This window comes from Phyllostomus hastatus, unplaced genomic scaffold (genome assembly GCF_019186645.2).
Source record: "Phyllostomus hastatus isolate PE091 unplaced genomic scaffold, TTU_PhHast_1.1 phas_contig_62, whole genome shotgun sequence".
In the NCBI taxonomy this organism is placed as follows: domain Eukaryota; kingdom Metazoa; phylum Chordata; class Mammalia; order Chiroptera; family Phyllostomidae; genus Phyllostomus; species Phyllostomus hastatus.
In genome coordinates, this window is record NW_025333921.1 from 6,523,156 (window position 1) to 6,541,035 (window position 17,880).

At 34.4% G+C, this 17,880-nt stretch overlaps 1 protein-coding gene across 4 annotated transcripts in view; it reads left to right on the top strand.

Annotated features, from left to right (window-relative positions):
* LRFN5 (leucine rich repeat and fibronectin type III domain containing 5) overlaps positions 1-17,880 on the top strand; it is a 295,021-nt gene that overhangs the window by 264,905 nt on the left and 12,236 nt on the right. For 2 of the 4 annotated variants that reach the window (XM_045848570.1, XM_045848567.1), the window contains 2 exons: positions 9,969-11,373; positions 13,954-14,896. In XM_045848570.1, coding sequence (XP_045704526.1) covers positions 9,989-11,373; positions 13,954-14,896 — 2,328 coding nt within the window. In that variant the 5' untranslated portion in view covers positions 9,969-9,988. Of the gene's footprint in view, positions 1-9,968; positions 11,374-13,953; positions 14,897-17,880 lie in introns of those variants that run through there. The other 2 variants (XM_045848568.1, XM_045848569.1) reach the window with 2 other exon arrangements.

Consider the following 17,880-nt stretch of genomic DNA (forward strand, 5'->3'; position numbering starts at 1 on the left):
CTGCCCAGAAGATAAGCTTTGTCTCCTTAGTGGCTTATGGTCCCAAGGTCTTTTACTTGGCCTTAGCCATGGGGGTGTTAAAGCTTCTGAAACCAGGCAGGGTGGTTCCTAACATGTTTGTTTGTTTGTTTTTAATTTTCAGGTTGGGCAATGAGGATTTTAATTTAAATCTGCATTTCTAATAATGATGACTAATAACATTGCAAATATTTTCATGTGATTACTGAGTATCCTTATATCTTCATATCTTCATTATGAAGTATCTCTTCCATTCCTTTGCCAATTTTCTTATTGGAAGTAGTTCTGTTTGTTAAGTTGTAAGATTTCTCTTTATATTCAGAATGTAAATCTTTGTGAGACACAAACACACACACATACCATTACACAAACATTTCAAATATTTTCTCCCAGTTAGGGAACTGACTTGTCATTTTCTCATGATGTTTTTCATTTTTTAACTTATTTTGGTCACAATTTAGTAATTACTGAAAGTTGAAAATAGCATGAAAAGATTCTGTATACATTTTACCCAAATTGCCAAATGATAGCATTTACATTTGCTTCCATCCTCCACCTCTTCTTCTGTTTCTTCTTCTCTCTGTGTGTATATGTATGTATGTGTGTGCACATATATTTTTTTAGAGTGTGTTTTTTAAATACTTTACAGATTGGCCCCCTTGTATTTTAGGAAGATTAATAACTTTTCCTTTAAATTATAGATTCAATTTGTTTTTAAAGTAATTATTGATATCTTGGGATTATATCAGGTACAGCTTACAATATATGCCCAGGTCTCTTCATAAAGTATCCAGCTATGTACTATAAAAAATAGAGACATTTATTGAGGAAGATACAAGGTACAAAAAAACATTGTACACAGGACAATGATGCCTCATTTGCCTTCAAAGTAGGCATCCTGAGACCTCACACAGTTCTCCCAATGCCATCAGCTGCCCTGTTGTATTTTTTCTGAAACTCATTGACAGTATGAAATCTCTTCCCTTTCAAAGGTGACTTTAGTTTTGTGAAAAGCCAGAAGTCATAGGGCACCAAATCTGGGGGTGCTGAGTCACCTAGGTGATTTGATGTTTTGTCAAAAATCTCTGCAGAAGACAATCACCAGTTGTCCATAGCTGTGACCTTCTGAATCATCCTAATAGGTTCTGTAGGAATGTTCGAGCTTAATGCAAAATTTGATGCAGATTGGTTGCTCTGTTTATTCAGTCATTTTGAATGTGAAGGCCACACAGTACACATGCTCACTCAACACCATATACTGCCAACATTGACTAGTACAGTGAAGTCATCATGATTTTCTCATGCACATTCCAGTCCACTGTCCTTGGCTGCCAGGTTACGTCAATGTCATGCAAACCATTCTGATTATATTAATAATATTTGAACATTTTCCAGACAGACCTCATGTATTATATAATTAAATTATTTGTAATTTATATGTACTATATATTTAAATGATCATATATTATATCTAACAATCTCACAGAGACAGAGAGAGATCCTACTTGATTTGAAATTACCTTTTTAGAAAGGTGTTATTATGAATTCAGTTCCTTTAATACATACAGCATTGTTTATATTTTCTATATGCTTTCTTGTGTTAATAGTTTTGGTAATTTGTTTTTTAAAACAAATTTGTCTGTGTCATCTAAATTGAGCTTATGGACCTTATGTTATTATGTTAATCCCTTTATTGTCTTTGGGATGTGTATTGATGTCTCTTTTATTTTCCTTGTTAGTAATTTTTGTTTTCCCTTATTTTTTCTTAATTTGTTTTGCAGAATTAGATCAATTTTACCAATCCTTTTTAAAAAGCCAAATTAACATGTGTATTTTTTCTTCTTTTGTCCAATTTATATTTTATTGATTTCTGCTCTTATTTCAACCATTTCTTTTCTTCTGTTTACTTTGGTTTGATTTATTTTTTCTTTTCTAGTTTTTTAATCTTCCGTTAGTTGAAAGATTAAATGTTAGATAATTTATTAAGTTTTGTCCTAATAGATGTAGTATGACCTATCATAACAATCAAAACAGTACTTTTTCATCTCACTTTTACTGCACTTTATTTTCATTCATTCCAAAATTTTGACTATTTTCCATTGTGATTTTGTATTCGATCCTTGAACTTTTTAATACCCAAACATATTAGCAATTCCTACATATTTATTTTCATTGACTTGTAATGAAATAATATGTGATCAGATGATGTATTTTGTGTGAATTAAATCATTTTGTGTATTTTGAGAATTCAGGTCTATTGTATGGACTATTTTGGTAAATGTTCCATAAACACCTTGTTATGTTCCACAATTGTAAATGAAGTCAAGTCAGTTGGTTCTGTTATAGTGTTGAAATCTTTCATAACTTCTGCTCTTTTTATTTTTTCATCTTGTTCTATGAGTTACTGAGAAATATTTTATGTCTCCAATCATATTTGTGGAGTTATAAAAATTTCTCCACATTGTTCTGTCATATTGTTTTTTGTGTTTTGAAACGCTATCATTAAGTGCATGTACTTTTAGTGTTTTCACTGTTTATTGATGAACTGATCCCTTTTTTCTAAGAAATACCCATGTTTACCTCTGGTACACACTTTTCCTTCTTCTACTTTGGCAATAACAGTCATGCAAGTTTTTATGTTCGCTGTTTCATGATATATCTTTTTTACCTTTTAACTTTCATTGTCTGTATTTTCATTTTAAAGTATTTTTAATGCTTACAGAATAGGCACCCTGTTATTTTAGGCAAAATAATGATCTCTGCCTTTAAATTTTGACTTAAGTTGTTTTTTTAAGTAATTATTTATTTCTTTGGGATTAAGTCTACCACTTTTTTTGTTTTATATTTTCTCAGTGGTCGAATTTTTTTATTCTTTCTATCCTGTGGACTTCTTTCATTATATCTTGCAGATAATATCCCAGGTGAATTTTCTTAGTTTTTCTACCTGTGAACATTTTTATGTTCATTTTGAAGGATATTTTTATTGGATATGAAATATAAGGTTGGAAGATTTTTTCATTTGTATGTTTTAATACACTATTCCATTTTTTGGCCTTCATTATTTATTCTGATAATTCAGTTATAGTTCATATATTATTCTCCCGTATGCAATATCCTTTTCCTCTGCTTCCTTTATAATTTTTGTCTTTCTGTTTGTATTTTTAGCAATGGACTCTTAGGTGTTTAGGTATGATTATATTTGTGCTTATACTGCTTGAGGTTTATTGGCCTTTTCGGATCAATGTTATCAATTCTAGAAAGGAGGTGAGCTCTTTATCCCCTCTCTCAGTCTTTTGTAGCAGAAAGCCCTGAATGACTAAGTTTTTTCCTTCAGGCCCGTTTCTTACCCATTCTTCCAAAGGTGGAAGTCTAGGTTACCTGGAGGATGCAATTTAATTTCTCTTTGCATCTCTATTGCTTTTTATCTGCAAGTACACAATATGTCTCTGCTTTCTTTCCATCCTTGTATTTTTCTAGGTAGGACCCCCATATACTCAGTGAAAACATATAAGAATGAAATGGGGAGACACTTCCTTGCCTCAATTTGGGGCACTTTTGGATTTTATTTTCTTATACAAGCCTACGTGCGGTTCTTAAAAGTTGGTTAAAATTCTGGCTTCCTATTTCACTTGTTAAGGAACTTAGAGGTCACCTCTCCCCTATAACAGTAAAAATGTTGAAAAGACTGAAAAACTGAATAAAAAGACAAAAGAATAAAAATGAAAAAAATTCTTTTTGGATCCACAAGAGAGGAGAAGACATACGCTAACCATTGCCCCAACATTGGAAAGACAGGCAGGCAGATACTGGGAGCCCCATCTGACTGGAGCAAAGCCAGAGCAGCAAATACTGTGGAACCAGTGGCAGGAGGAAACCTGAAATTCTGGGGTGAATTGCTGGAGACTCAGTACAGACACCTGGAGAACTAAAAATTTCAGGGAAACCCAGTTATAAGGGAGGAGACCATAATATGTTGAGATTTACCTAAAGGAGCTCCCCCCGATTCCCACAGTGAATATCAGATAAAAATCTGCTCCTGCTTCCAGTGGAGAGAAAGAAAGGAACCCTTTTTAAATATTTTAGAGCACTATGTACTTCTTAACAAGGCCTGTCTTCAGGGGAAACAAATTAAGTAGAGCCTAAACTGCTGTGGTGTTATCTGAGCTTAACTCACTAGGGGAGGAAATGACTTAATTCCAGCTAGTTCTAGCTTAACATGAAGAAAAAGGGAAATGCTTTAGACCAGCCCTCTATAACCATTCTGTTTCACCTAAAGAGAGGGGGAGGGAAACACAGAAATTCTCATCAAGTTCACAGTCTAGAGTCATTGGTTCACTAAAACACTGAGACCTAGTTATAAGACGACATAACATGTGCCCCCACTCTAAACCTTACCGTCATATTACCAAAGGTCTACTTACAGCAGTTCTAGGAGATGTGAATCCTTAGTCAGAGAGTGGGAGAAACTACTTACAAAGACACATCTGATAAAGGACTTATGATACAAACAATTCTTAAACCTCAAAAATTATTTTGTGGAAGTTGACAAACTGATTCTAAATTCATGTGGAACAGCAAAAGATACAGAATAGTCAATGCAACATAATATTGAAGGATAAGACAAAGTTGGAGGACCAGTGCTCCTCAACTTGAAGACATACCAGAGAGCTGCGGTAATCAAGACAAAGTGGTATTAGTGAAGAATGGACAAATAGATACATGAAGCTGAGTAGAAAGCCCAGAAATAGTTGCCCATAACTAAAGGAGAAGTCTCTGACAGTCAAGCAAAGGTGATGCTTTGGAACGAAGATAGTCTCTGCAGCACTTGGTATTGGGACAGCTGGACATCTTCATTCAAATAAAAGAATTTAAACACAGACCTTAGATCATTGAAAAAGTCAGTTCAAAATGGATTTGAGACCTAAAAGTAAAACATAATACCATAAAATCACTAGAAAATAATATAATAAAACTTAAATGACCATGGATTTGGTGATGCCTTTTTACACATCAACACCTAAAACATGATCCATGAAAGAAATGACAAGCTGAACTTCATTAACATTAAAAACTTCTGCTCTGTTAAGGACTATGTTGAGAGAATAAAACGAGACACATTGGGAGAAACTATTTGCAAAGGAACACATCTAATAAAGAACTCTTATCCAAAAAATACAATGAAGCCTTAACATTTAAGGTAAAAAACAATTAATATGTATAAAAATGGACCAAAGACCCTAACAGACAGCTCATCAAAGAAAATGTAGATATGGCAAATAATATATGAAAAGATACCACACATCATATGTCATCAGGAAAATGCAAATTAAAACAAACAACACCTATTAGAATGACCAAAATATGAAACAATTACAACACCAAGGGCTAGTGAGGATGTGATACAACAGGAATTCCCATTCATTGCTGGTAGGAATTATGGTGCAACCTCTTTGGAAGACAATTTGGCACTTTCTTACAAAGCTAAACACTCTCTTACTGTATACTCCAGCAATCATATTCTTGGTATTTACCCAAAGGAGCTAAATATGCATATCTACACAGGAGACTTTATACAGATGTATGTAGAAGCTTTATTCATAATTGCCAAAACTGGGAAGCACCAAAATGTCCTTCAGCAGGTGAGTAGATGAATGAACTGTGGTATATTCAGACAATGGAATATTACTCACTGCTAAAAGAAATGAGGTATAAAGCCATGAAAAGGCATGGAAGAACCTTAAAAGCATATTACTAAGTGAAAAAAGTCAATCTGAAAAAGCTGCATACTATATGATTCCAACTATAGAAAAACATAATAGAAAAGGCAGAACTGTGGAGACAGCAAAAAGACCTATGGTTGTCAGGAAGAGATGGGCTATGGAGAGATGAGTAGGCAGAGCACAGAAGATTTGGGGGTAAGTGAAGATACTATGTATGACTCCATAATGGTGGATATCTGCCATTACACATTTGTTCAAACCCATAGAATGTATAAAACCAAGAATGAACCCTAATGTAAATATGGACCTTGGATGACTGCCATGTGTCAAATTACATTCATCAGTTAGAATAAATTTACCATGCGGGTAGGGGCTGTTGGTAATGGAGGAGGCTCTCCATATGTGGGAGCAGTTATTAGATGAGAAATCTCTGTACCTTTTGTATATTTTGTTGTAAACCTAAAAGTGCTCTACAAAATAAAGTGTTAAAAATATTTTTAAAAGCCCTGGCCAGTGTGGCTCAAGTGATTTGAGTGCCATCCCATCCATAACTGAAAGGTAGGTTTGATGTTTCTCTCTCCTCCTTCCTCTTTTTTTAAAAGCAATGAAACTATGCCCATAGGTGAGGATAAAATTTAAAAATATATATTTTTAAAAGGTCCTGGCTGCTGTAGCTCAGTGGATAGAGCACAAGCCTGTGAACCAAAGGGTCACTGCTTCTATTCCCAGTCAGGGCACATGCCTGGGTTGTGGGCCCAGGTCCCCAGCAGGGGGGTGCGTGAGAGGCAACCACACATTGATGTTTCTCTCCTTCTCTTTCTCCCTCCACTCTCTCTAAAAATAAATAAATGAAATCTTAAAAACATATTTTTAAAAGCCAAGCTGATTTTTCCTCCCCCCAATTTATTATGCCCAGTAGGTCTTCCTATTTACCTTTCTGTTTGTGGGGAAAATAGGAGGGCATCCATGGATCTCTTCCCTTTCATAAAAGACTGTCACTTTCTGGAATACAAGGTCTGTCCAGAAAAAGTCCATCCATTGTTAATATAATGAGAATTGTTTGTGCAACATCGATGCAACCTGGCAGACAAGGAAAGTGGACTGGAATGAGCATGTGTGAACAATGATGACTTCACTGTACTAGTCAGTGGGGGCAGTAGACCTCCTTTGAGTGAGTACATGTTCTGTGTGGACATCACATTCAAAATAATTGAGCAAGTAGAGCAACAAGTGTGCATCAAATTTTTGTGTTAAGAACAAACTCACAGTAATCAGAGTCAGGGAGGGAAATAATGGGGGCAAAGAAGGGAAAGGGTCCTCAAAGAGCATGTATAAAGGACCCATGGACAAAGCCAAAGGGGGTAGGGTTGAGGGTGGGAGGTGGGGATGGGTCAAGTGGGGGAAACTGGTGGTGGGAAAATGGAGACAACTGTATTCGAACATTAATTTAAGAATTTGCATTAAGCTTGAACATTCCTCTGTGGAAACTACTGGGATGATTCAGAAGATCACATTTATGGACAACTGACGATTGGCAGCTTCATCACAACAGTATGCTACTTCACGCATCAAGTCTTGTGCAGAGTTTTTTGGCAAAACCTCAAATCACCCAGATGACTCAGCCCCCCTGCAGCTCAGATTTGGTGCCCTGTGACTTCTGGCCTTTCCCAAAACTAAAATCACCTTTGAAAGGGAAGAGATTTCATACTGTCAATGAGGTTCAGGAAAAATAGAACAGAACGGCCGATAGCATTGGGAGAACTGTGTGAGACATTGAAGTGTCTACTTGGAAGGGAATGAGGCATCACTCTCCTGTGTATAATGTTTCTTGTATCTTGTATCTTCTTCAATAAATGTCTCTATTTTTCATAGTGCATGGCTGGATACTTTCCAGACAGATCTCATATAGTTCATTTAACTTTATTTGCATCCTCAGTGTTATGATGTTATTTTTAAAAGCATATACGATTTGTAGCTTATCCAGCTTATTTAATAGTGAGGGTAAGAATGTTGGTCTGTAATTTTTTATATCTTTACCAGAAGTACTGTTTATGAACATTAAAACACAGCAAAAATATGTTATACTTATACACAGATATACAATTTCTGTTGCTTTTCAAACATTTATAAAGATTCAAGATTCCACTGAATATAATTTTCTTTCTGAGGAGAATTCCTTTATATTTTCTTATAGTACCATTCTACTTGTGATGAATTTTTCAGTTTGTTTCTTTCAAACTGAGAGAGAGACAAACTGAGTTTATTTATTTTACTTTTATCTTTTATGAATGTATAAAACATACCCAAGTTGACAGGCTTTCCTTTTTCTTGAAGTGCTATGAAAGTATTTTTTATTGTCTTCCATTTTGCTTTACTTCCAAAAGGAAGTCAGTTAGAAATCAGGCATTATTTTTATTTTGTTCACTTATCATGTTATAATGTGTCTTATTTATGTGACTGTATTTACATTTATTTTTTCTTTTTCTTTAGTTATCTTCAATATAATTATAATGTGTGTTGCTATGGTTTTTCTTATTTTGAACTTAGGTTAATGGGTTGCTGGGACTTTTTATCACCAATTTGAAAAAAATTGCCATTATTTTTCAAATAAATTTTTACCTTACAGCTTTCTTCTGATATTGCAGTTTTATGTATGTTTGAATTCTTCATATTTTTGTCCACAGGTCACTGAGTTTTCGTTCAAATTTAGTTTCATCTTTTGCTTTTTTAATCAGTGTTTCATAATGGTTAGTATTTATTCCCCTATTTCTACCTGGAGATTACTGGAGTTCTGGTTACTCACCTTGTTTGATTCTCTGCCTCATACATTCAAACCACCCTACTCTGCACTCCATCTCTTGTCTCTTCAATAAATAAGACTGTTAATGTTTGGTCTTGGCCTTGCTTTCCCTTTTGTGCTGTGGATTAGAAGGTGCCTCCAGGAGCAATGATAGTGTTCATTTTTTTTTAATTCACTTTTCTCAAGGATCACAGTTCTGTGCTTCTTTTTTTCTGATATCTGGAAACTGTAGTTTTATGTCTTTTTATTTTTTTCCACTTATTTTGGAAAAGCTACTTTAGTACTAGTCATTCTATCATGAACAGAGGGTACAACTTCATTTCATTTGTCAATGGCAATTCTTATTCATTAAAACCACATTTAATATGGCATAAAATGGGCATAAAGTAAATTGAACCTATAATAATATGTTCTTTTTAGAAAGCCAGGTACATTATTTCTAGAATAACTCCATATTTCATATTTGTTCAATTAAAAATTTAATGATTTATCCAGCTACTTTTCCTTTTGGCATTTAAAACTAAATGTAACTTATATGAAGTTTTAACCATATGGGTTAGTATATTTATTTTTGAGCATTAATTTCAAGAGCAAATAGTTACGATAAAACTAGAAAATGAAACTGTCAGTCTTTTCAATTTAAATTTGGATAAATGTAAATGCATTAAGATTTTAAGAAAAAGAAAATTTAATATATATCTTTTTGGACTCATTTAACAGTGAGTCCAAAAAGATATATGTTAACACTGATAACTACTTCCCATAAATTATCTTCAAAAATCCATGTTTACATCAAATAAAATTTTTATTGCTCAGAGACTTCATAGTAAATTTCAGCATTTTTATTTTTGAGAATATGATTCTGTATTAATGCTAGGATGTGAAGGTTGTACTATGTTCAAGAGAATTTGTAATGATGAATACAAATTTAATCAAAAATTAATTATTTTCAAATATAATGCCACAGGTTTAACAATTTCAAATATCGTCTCTTAGGTACTAAGGCTAGTAAATTGAAATAGTTGCAAATCCTTAAATATATTTTTAAGCATTTGAACTTATGTTTGGGGATTATGAGAAGTTTTCCAGAACTTGAACACTCCATTTGGGCTAAATATCTCTTTTTTTGTGTATCCATGAAGTCCCTCAGCCATATTTCAAAAATAGCACTGAATTCACAGAACTATAATAATCTATTGTCTACTTTTCTGTTTGATTTTAAACCCTACAAAGCTGTGAATAGTGTATTTTGCATCCTAGTGTCCACTATATCCTCCAATCAAGAGAAAATATTCTATACTTGTTAAATAAACAAATGAATAAATCACTTCTGTACTTCAATTTGAATTTAAAAAGGCTAATCTACTAGGAATATGAACTTTGGTCAAATTATTGAATACTAACTCTACATTTTGTGTCTTTTCTTACAGGCTCTTAAATCTGATCTACAATGGAAAAATTCCTTTTTTATCTGTTTTTCATTGGCATAGCAGTGAGAGCTCAGATCTGTCCAAAGCGTTGTGTCTGTCAGATTTTGTCTCCTAATCTTGCAACCCTTTGTGCCAAGAAAGGGCTTTTATTTGTTCCTCCAAACATTGACAGAAGAACTGTGGAACTGCGGCTGGCAGACAATTTTGTTACAAATATCAAAAGGAAAGATTTTGCCAATATGACCAGCTTGGTGGACCTGACTCTGTCCAGGAATACAATAAGTTTTATTACACCTCATGCTTTTGCCGACTTACGAAATTTGAGGGCATTGCATTTGAATAGCAACAGATTGACTAAAATTACAAATGATATGTTCAGTGGGCTTTCCAACCTCCATCATTTGATATTGAACAATAATCAGCTGACTTTAATTTCATCTACAGCATTTGATGATGTTTTTGCCCTTGAGGAGCTGGATCTGTCCTATAATAATTTAGAAACAATCCCTTGGGATGCTGTTGAGAAGATGGTTAGCTTGCACACCCTTAGTCTGGACCACAATATGATCGATAATATTCCTAAGGGGACATTCTCCCACTTGCACAAGATGACTCGGCTAGATGTAACATCCAATAAATTGCAGAAGCTGCCACCTGACCCTCTCTTTCAGCGAGCTCAGGTACTAGTGACCTCAGGAATCATAAACCCATCTACTTTTGCATTAAGTTTTGGTGGAAATCCTTTGCATTGCAATTGTGAATTGTTGTGGTTGAGGCGTCTGTCCAGAGAAGATGACCTGGAGACCTGTGCTTCTCCAGCACTTTTAACTGGTCGCTATTTTTGGTCAATTCCTGAGGAAGAGTTTTTGTGTGAGCCTCCTCTCATTACTCGTCATACACATGAGATGAGAGTCCTGGAGGGTCAAAGGGCAACCCTGAGGTGCAAAGCCAGGGGAGACCCTGAACCTGCAATTCACTGGATTTCTCCTGAAGGGAAGCTTATTTCAAATGCAACGAGATCTCTGGTGTATGATAATGGAACACTTGACATTGTTATAACAACTGTAAAGGATACAGGTGCTTTTACCTGCATTGCTTCCAACCCTGCAGGGGAAGCAACACAAACAGTGGATCTTCATATAATTAAGCTCCCTCACTTGCTAAACAGTACAAACCACATCCATGAGCCTGATCCTGGTTCTTCAGATATCTCAACTTCTACTAAGTCAGGCTCTAATGCAAGCAGTAGTAATGGTGATACTAAAATGAGTCAAGATAAGATTGTGGTGGCAGAAGCAACATCATCTACGGCATTACTTAAATTTAATTTTCAAAGAAATATCCCTGGAATACGAATGTTTCAAATCCAGTACAATGGTACTTATGATGACACCCTTGTTTACAGGTAAGAAAAATTAAGCAAATCTCTAAACTTACCATTTATTGTAGTGTAGGCCTTGTTAAGGCACTCTGATAATTTTTCATTGCAGCGCTCCTCCGTATTGTAATTATAGTATTCCATGTTTTAAGTGTATAATGTAAACATTGTGAAAGATGAATACATGTGGGGAACTATTTTGAATGGTGTTATTTTTAGAGTTCAAATTTGTGTTTAATTTTATGCTTACTTCCCACCCCCATCTAAGAGATGTGACTATCAGAGAACAAGATTGATTTATTTTAAAAATTCAAAAACATACCAGAACTTACACATCCATATGAGTGTTCTTTCCTTCAAGGAAGTCACGTTGGGAGGCTATACCATTATCCCAATGATGCTGCCATTGCTCAAAAATACTTTTGGAATTATCTTTAGAACCTTCGTCACACTATTTTGAATATCCTCAGTGGTGGCAAATCATCGTCTTTTGAGGGTGAATTTGAATTTTGGAAACAAGCAAAAGCCATTTGGAGCCAAGTCTTGTGAATAAGGTGGGTGATCAAGATGGGTATTACCATATTTGGCCAAAGATATGATGTAACTATAAAATAATGAGACTGATATTTTGATTGACTGACTTCTGTGTGTGCGTGTGTTGTCTCATATACACTGGTTCTTAAAGCAGTTCCAAAGGGAAACTTTATAAATAGTTTGAGCAGTGAGAGTATCACTGGAGTTAAGTATGTAATCTCCTGTAACAACATTGATAGAATTTACATCTGACTAAATAATTTCTGGTATGTTTTTCTAAAGTTCAGCCTCATTGATTTATAGTCACATCTTGTTCAATTTTAGTGGGAAATATACTTTTCTACCTCTCCATATAATTTTCTTGATTATAGATTCTTATTAATCCTAGGAAGCAATGCAAAATCATGGCTTTGAAATATATATACATATACACACACATATGTGTGTGTGTGTGTGTGTGTATTTGCCTTTTCTAAAATTACATTAACTCACTATGAGAATTCTTGAAGATAATTTCATTTTCACTCATGTGTAGAAATGAGATAAATTTTGAACATGAACCTGAGCTGGTAGAAAAAAACAAACCTGGCCCAGCTACCACGTGATCAATCCTGGGCAAGGTTCTACCTGGCTGAGTTTTAATTTCCTCATCTTTAAAAGGAAGAGATTAAAATAAATGATCTCTAATATCTCTTATTACTAAAAGTATGGGATGTAGACTATGATGCATTATATTAGCATAAAGTAGTTTTGGTCTTGTTATACTCATCTCTTCACCTGGGCAATGGGATATTTACATACTGTGAAAGACAAACAACCCCCTCTAGCTCCTCACTTTCCTGTAGCTACTGCACATTCTACGTATTTTAAACATTTATTCTGTGAAATAAGTTAGTTTCCATTTTCTAAATTCTAAGATGTTAATTAATCCATGACAAGTAAATTCTAAGTGACTTTGAGGAAATGGCTTGAATTCTAGATCCTAATGTTTGTCATGTATAACATTTTGATAATGCTTATCTCATGCAGTGACTGTAAAAATTAAATTACAATGTTTATGCAATGCTTAATTATGCCTGGCATTTATCATCACTCAGTAAATGGTAGTGATCTCAATCACAAATACATACTCTGATTTAAGAGCGCCCTGGTACATTTAGATGGTATTGTTTAGGTTGTGTAACAGATTAGCATTGCCAAGTTAAAAAAAAACAACAACTCCCTTTCAGGGTAAAAATAGAGTTTCAAGCCTTTTTCCACAATAGATATTAGTTTAGGTCATAGTTTAAGTTGCTACTTAAAAAAAGTTAGCGGATAAATACTCTTCCACAGAAGACTTTTGTGATATAATAGATTCAGAGATATCTCTAAACTCATCAAATTTTAGAAACTGTTTTGAATGTAAATCCATCATCCTTCAGTGGGGAAGGCAAGGGGCACATGTTCTGTCTGGTCAACAGCCTCGCCCTGTCCATGTTTACAGGGCAATGTTACTCATGCATTTTCATCAAACTCATTCAGGTAAAAAACATACAGGGAACCCAGTGTTGAAGGTTTAAGAGAGGGCAGACATCAAGAAGTAAAGTACTTTAATCTTAGCAATTATCTTAGTTTTTAAAGATAGTTTTACTGGGTTCCATTCTGGTTTCTCATGTGATTGTCAGTGTTTTCCATTCCTTCAAATTGGCTTTTAGTTGCAGAGGTGTTGTAAGTGCTAAATGGATTTGTTTAGTAGTGAGATAATGTCATAGTCACACCTTTCAAAAGCAGTATGTCATAAATGATTTTTTAGAAGTGGTTTTTATGCGGAGTTCTGCTTTGCCAAGCAATGTAATTAGTAAGCTCGTCAAAGGCATGGTGCAGGCACCCTTAATATAATGCAGAATCCAACAGTAACTGTTAGCCATTTTTACTGGGGAAATACACGATTTGAACATTTTCCCATATTTTATACCTGTCATTGAGCTTATCTGAATGAATACTGAAATGAAACAGAACTGAAGTCATAATGACTCTGTATGTATATATGTTTTGTTTTGTTTTGAATATTAACACAATTCCATTGTCCCTCAGAATGATACCTCCTACGAGCAAAACTTTTCTTGTCAATAACCTGGCTGCTGGAACCATGTATGACTTGTGTGTCTTGGCAATATATGATGATGGCATCACTTCCCTCACTGCCACAAGAGTTGTGGGTTGCATCCAGTTTACTACGGAACAGGATTACGTGCGATGTCATTTCATGCAGTCCCAGTTTTTGGGAGGCACCATGATTATTATTATTGGTGGAATAATTGTGGCATCTGTGCTGGTTTTCATCATCATTCTCATGATCCGGTATAAGGTTTGTAACAATAATGGGCAACACAAGGTCACCAAGGTCAGCAATGTCTACTCTCAAACTAATGGGGCTCAAATGCAAGGCTGCAGTGTAATGCTGCCCCAGTCCATGTCCAAACAAGCTGTGGGACATGAAGAGAATTCTCAGTGTTGTAAAGTTGCCAATGACAATGTGATGCAATCTTCAGAAATTTGTTCAAGTCAGGACTCCTCTACCACTACCTCTGCTTTGCCTCCTACCTGGACTTCAAGCACGTCTGTGTCCCAAAAGCAGAAAAGAAAGACAGGCACAAAGCCTAGTACCGAACCACAGAACGAAGCTGTCACAAATGTTGAGTCCCAAAACACTAACAGGAACAACTCAACTGCATTGCAGTTAGCTAGTCGACCTCCTGATTCTGTCACAGAGGGGCCCACATCTAAAAGAGCACATTCAAAGCCAAGTAAGTTTCTCACTTTGCCTGCTGAGAGACCCAGAGCAAGGCACAGGTACTCCCTGAATGGAGAATTAAAGCAATACTATTGTTATATTAACTCACCGAGCACATGTGGACTATTTTCTAAAAGAAGCCTGTCTATGCATGGGATGTTAATTCAGTCCCACAGTTCTGATGGGCATAGTGGAAAAGCAACTCTTTCAAATTCTGAGTGTATATTGGAAAGCACTATGTGACCTATTTTTTTAATGAAAAAAAATTTTGAAAACTCATATAAGAAGTTGGAATTTGAAATTTCAGTCCTTTTTCTCTGACACGTGGCCGATAGAGCCAAGGTGTATAAACCTCTAGGATACAGTTATTTATATATAAATTTAATACATATACCTGTGTATGTATATATGTAAAAGCATGCCATGGTAACAGTGTCTTTCCCAAAAAGGATTGGCTTCCAGGTTCTGTGGTAGCAGATCACAAAATGAAAGTTGTCATAACAGAAATAAAGTCTTGCATAAATAATGATATTTCTCCATCTTACAAAGGACCTCCTATGAATAATTGGTACTTTTTGATGAATAGATTGCCTATTTCTTTCAATGACAGTGGTGTTTATTTTTAGGCAAATAGTATAGAAAACAAGTTTGTGTTGTTATGTTATTAAAAATAAAATATTGAATAAGTACATCCAGCCAAGTGTTAAAATAAGTACCCTTCTAAACAATATTTTTGGTTCTGGTGCCTTAATGGTTCTGTGATATTTCTTATTCAGGACACAGGTTTTTCAGTGGGAGCAGAAGAAAATGCAATTGATTTTGCATTTATCAAAAAAAATTCAAGTTCGGTTTTAAGTTATAGGCCACAGTTTTGTATGCATCTACCTTGGCATTCATATGAAGGTGTTTTTATTCATTTAATACATATTTGCTGAATGAATAAGTTTTATGTTTTTCTTAATGAGTGCATGTTAAAAAAGGGACACAAAAATACAAGACTGCTTTTATCAAAGGGATGTTTATTTTTATCACTAAGTAATTTAACAGAGACTTCTAATGAATTTATTACATTTACAAGCAATATAAAGTCATTGCTCATTAACCAGATAGTGGTTTCATATGTCCCTTTTGCGCTGTAATTCTGAATTCACTGTTTCTTTTTTAAAGTAAGTTTATTTATTATTTCAACTAAAATCAGTGGTAAAATTGAATTATAAATCATGCAGCGTTTTGAAAAAGAATTTTAACTTTAGTCAGGCGATGTAGCTGCTCCTTGTTGAAGTGGCATTTTTGGATATTCACTGAACTCAAGGTCTACAGATAAATGTTTCCATCAACTTGTAGAAAATCTAACAGTGTTGTACATTAACCCAATGGTGTTTTATTAAAGATTGGTAAGTGAAGGTTAACATTAACTTTTCTGTTGTAGTTGTTGTTTTGTTTTGAAAATACTGTGGTAACCTTGTAGAAAAAAAAATTAGCCATATATAATAAGCATTCATTAACTCAGATTGCCTCAAATACCATTTAAAACACAGTTGAGGAATGTCAATCATTAGTTCAATTTTCTCCTGTTAGAAGCATATATAAAAATTTCAGTTAATTTTAACTTTATAGAAGTACTTATTACGCATGATGCATCATGATGTCATTAAAAAAAGGGCAAGAGTAAAGCAATTAGAGATTGCTTTCAATGCCAGCCTTGAAAATAATTGTCTGATGGGCTTTTATTACCTTAGGTGTTTCCTAAGTGCCTTCTCTGCCCTGCTTCCCTTTTCCGAAGTATGCCTTTCACATTTTAAAAATCTAATCAGCATTCATAAGCCAGGTACATAGTTCTTGTGAGGAATAGATGAGATCATATGTGGTAGTATTTTGTAAAGTAAAACATGTTACAATGTATTTGCAACACTATTTCTGTAATAATGCTTTAACTCCAATTAAATATTTTTATTTATTTTTAACTTCAAAGGTGATACACAATTTCTTTATTTTCTTTTTTTTAAGTTGGTATATAATTGACATATTACATTATATTACTTTCAGGTACATAACATAGTGATTCAGTATTTGTATATATTGTGAAATTATCACCACAACAAATCTATCACCACACATAGTTACTGAATTCTTTTTCTTGTGGTGAGAACGTCTAAATTATGCTCTCAGCAATTTTTGAATATACACACAGCATTATTAACTACATTATAAAGCTGTACATTATATTTGTATGACTTATTTACTTTATAATTACAAGTTGGTAGTTCTTGGCTTCCTTCATCCATTTTGTTCTCCCTCCCTTCCCCTGTCTCTGAAAACCACCAATCCATTCTCTGTACTGATGAGCTTGGGTTTTGCTTTGTTTTTTTGTTGTATTTTTTTTAGATTCTACATATAAGTGATATCATATGGTATTTGTCTTCCTGTAATAATGCTCTTATGCTTATTAAACATTGTAAATTATCATCAATTATTTAATTCTTCATGGGGTGCTGAAAGACAAAAGTATAGTATTTTTCCCCTTCTCCAGTTTTTACCGACCAAATATTTTTAAATCCTGAATATAGAAAAGCTTTTGAAATGTGAATAAATAAATCCCCCAAGAAGGTATCTCTGGGATTAGGAAGACTGTGGATGTGTGGGCTATAAAATCATGCAACACAGGCAGCAGCTCAGCATATTTACTCCAAGCTACTAATTCATGTATTTGTATTTTCTAGTTGCCCGTATTTTTAAAAGTCAATTTCCTGCTTATGTTTCTAATGAAACTTTAATTAAATATATTTTTATTTCTTATAAACATTTAGAACTCTTTAATATGTGAAATTTATTCTGTTTGACTAAAGCCATTGAAACCATTTAAATTAGTATTACTTTTCTAAGACTATTTTCAGGGTGTGTTAACCAAAGGCTTGAACACTTTGTTCTTAGCAATGATAAAAAAGAACTCCTGTGTTCCTGTCTTCCAAAATGTTTATATTTTGAGACATCGACAAAAGATTGGCCTATCAAGAGGGACAAATGTTTTGTTTTTATTTTATAAGTGTATGAAATAATTTTTGCTCAGGATAGTTTCAGTGCAAAGTGAATGAAAAATAAATCTATCTCCCTGGCTGGCATGGCTCAGTGTATTGAGTGTGGGCTGCGAACCAGGCATCACAGATTCGGTTCCCAGTAAGGGCACATGACTAGGTTGCAGGCCATGGCCCAGAGCAACTGCGCATTGA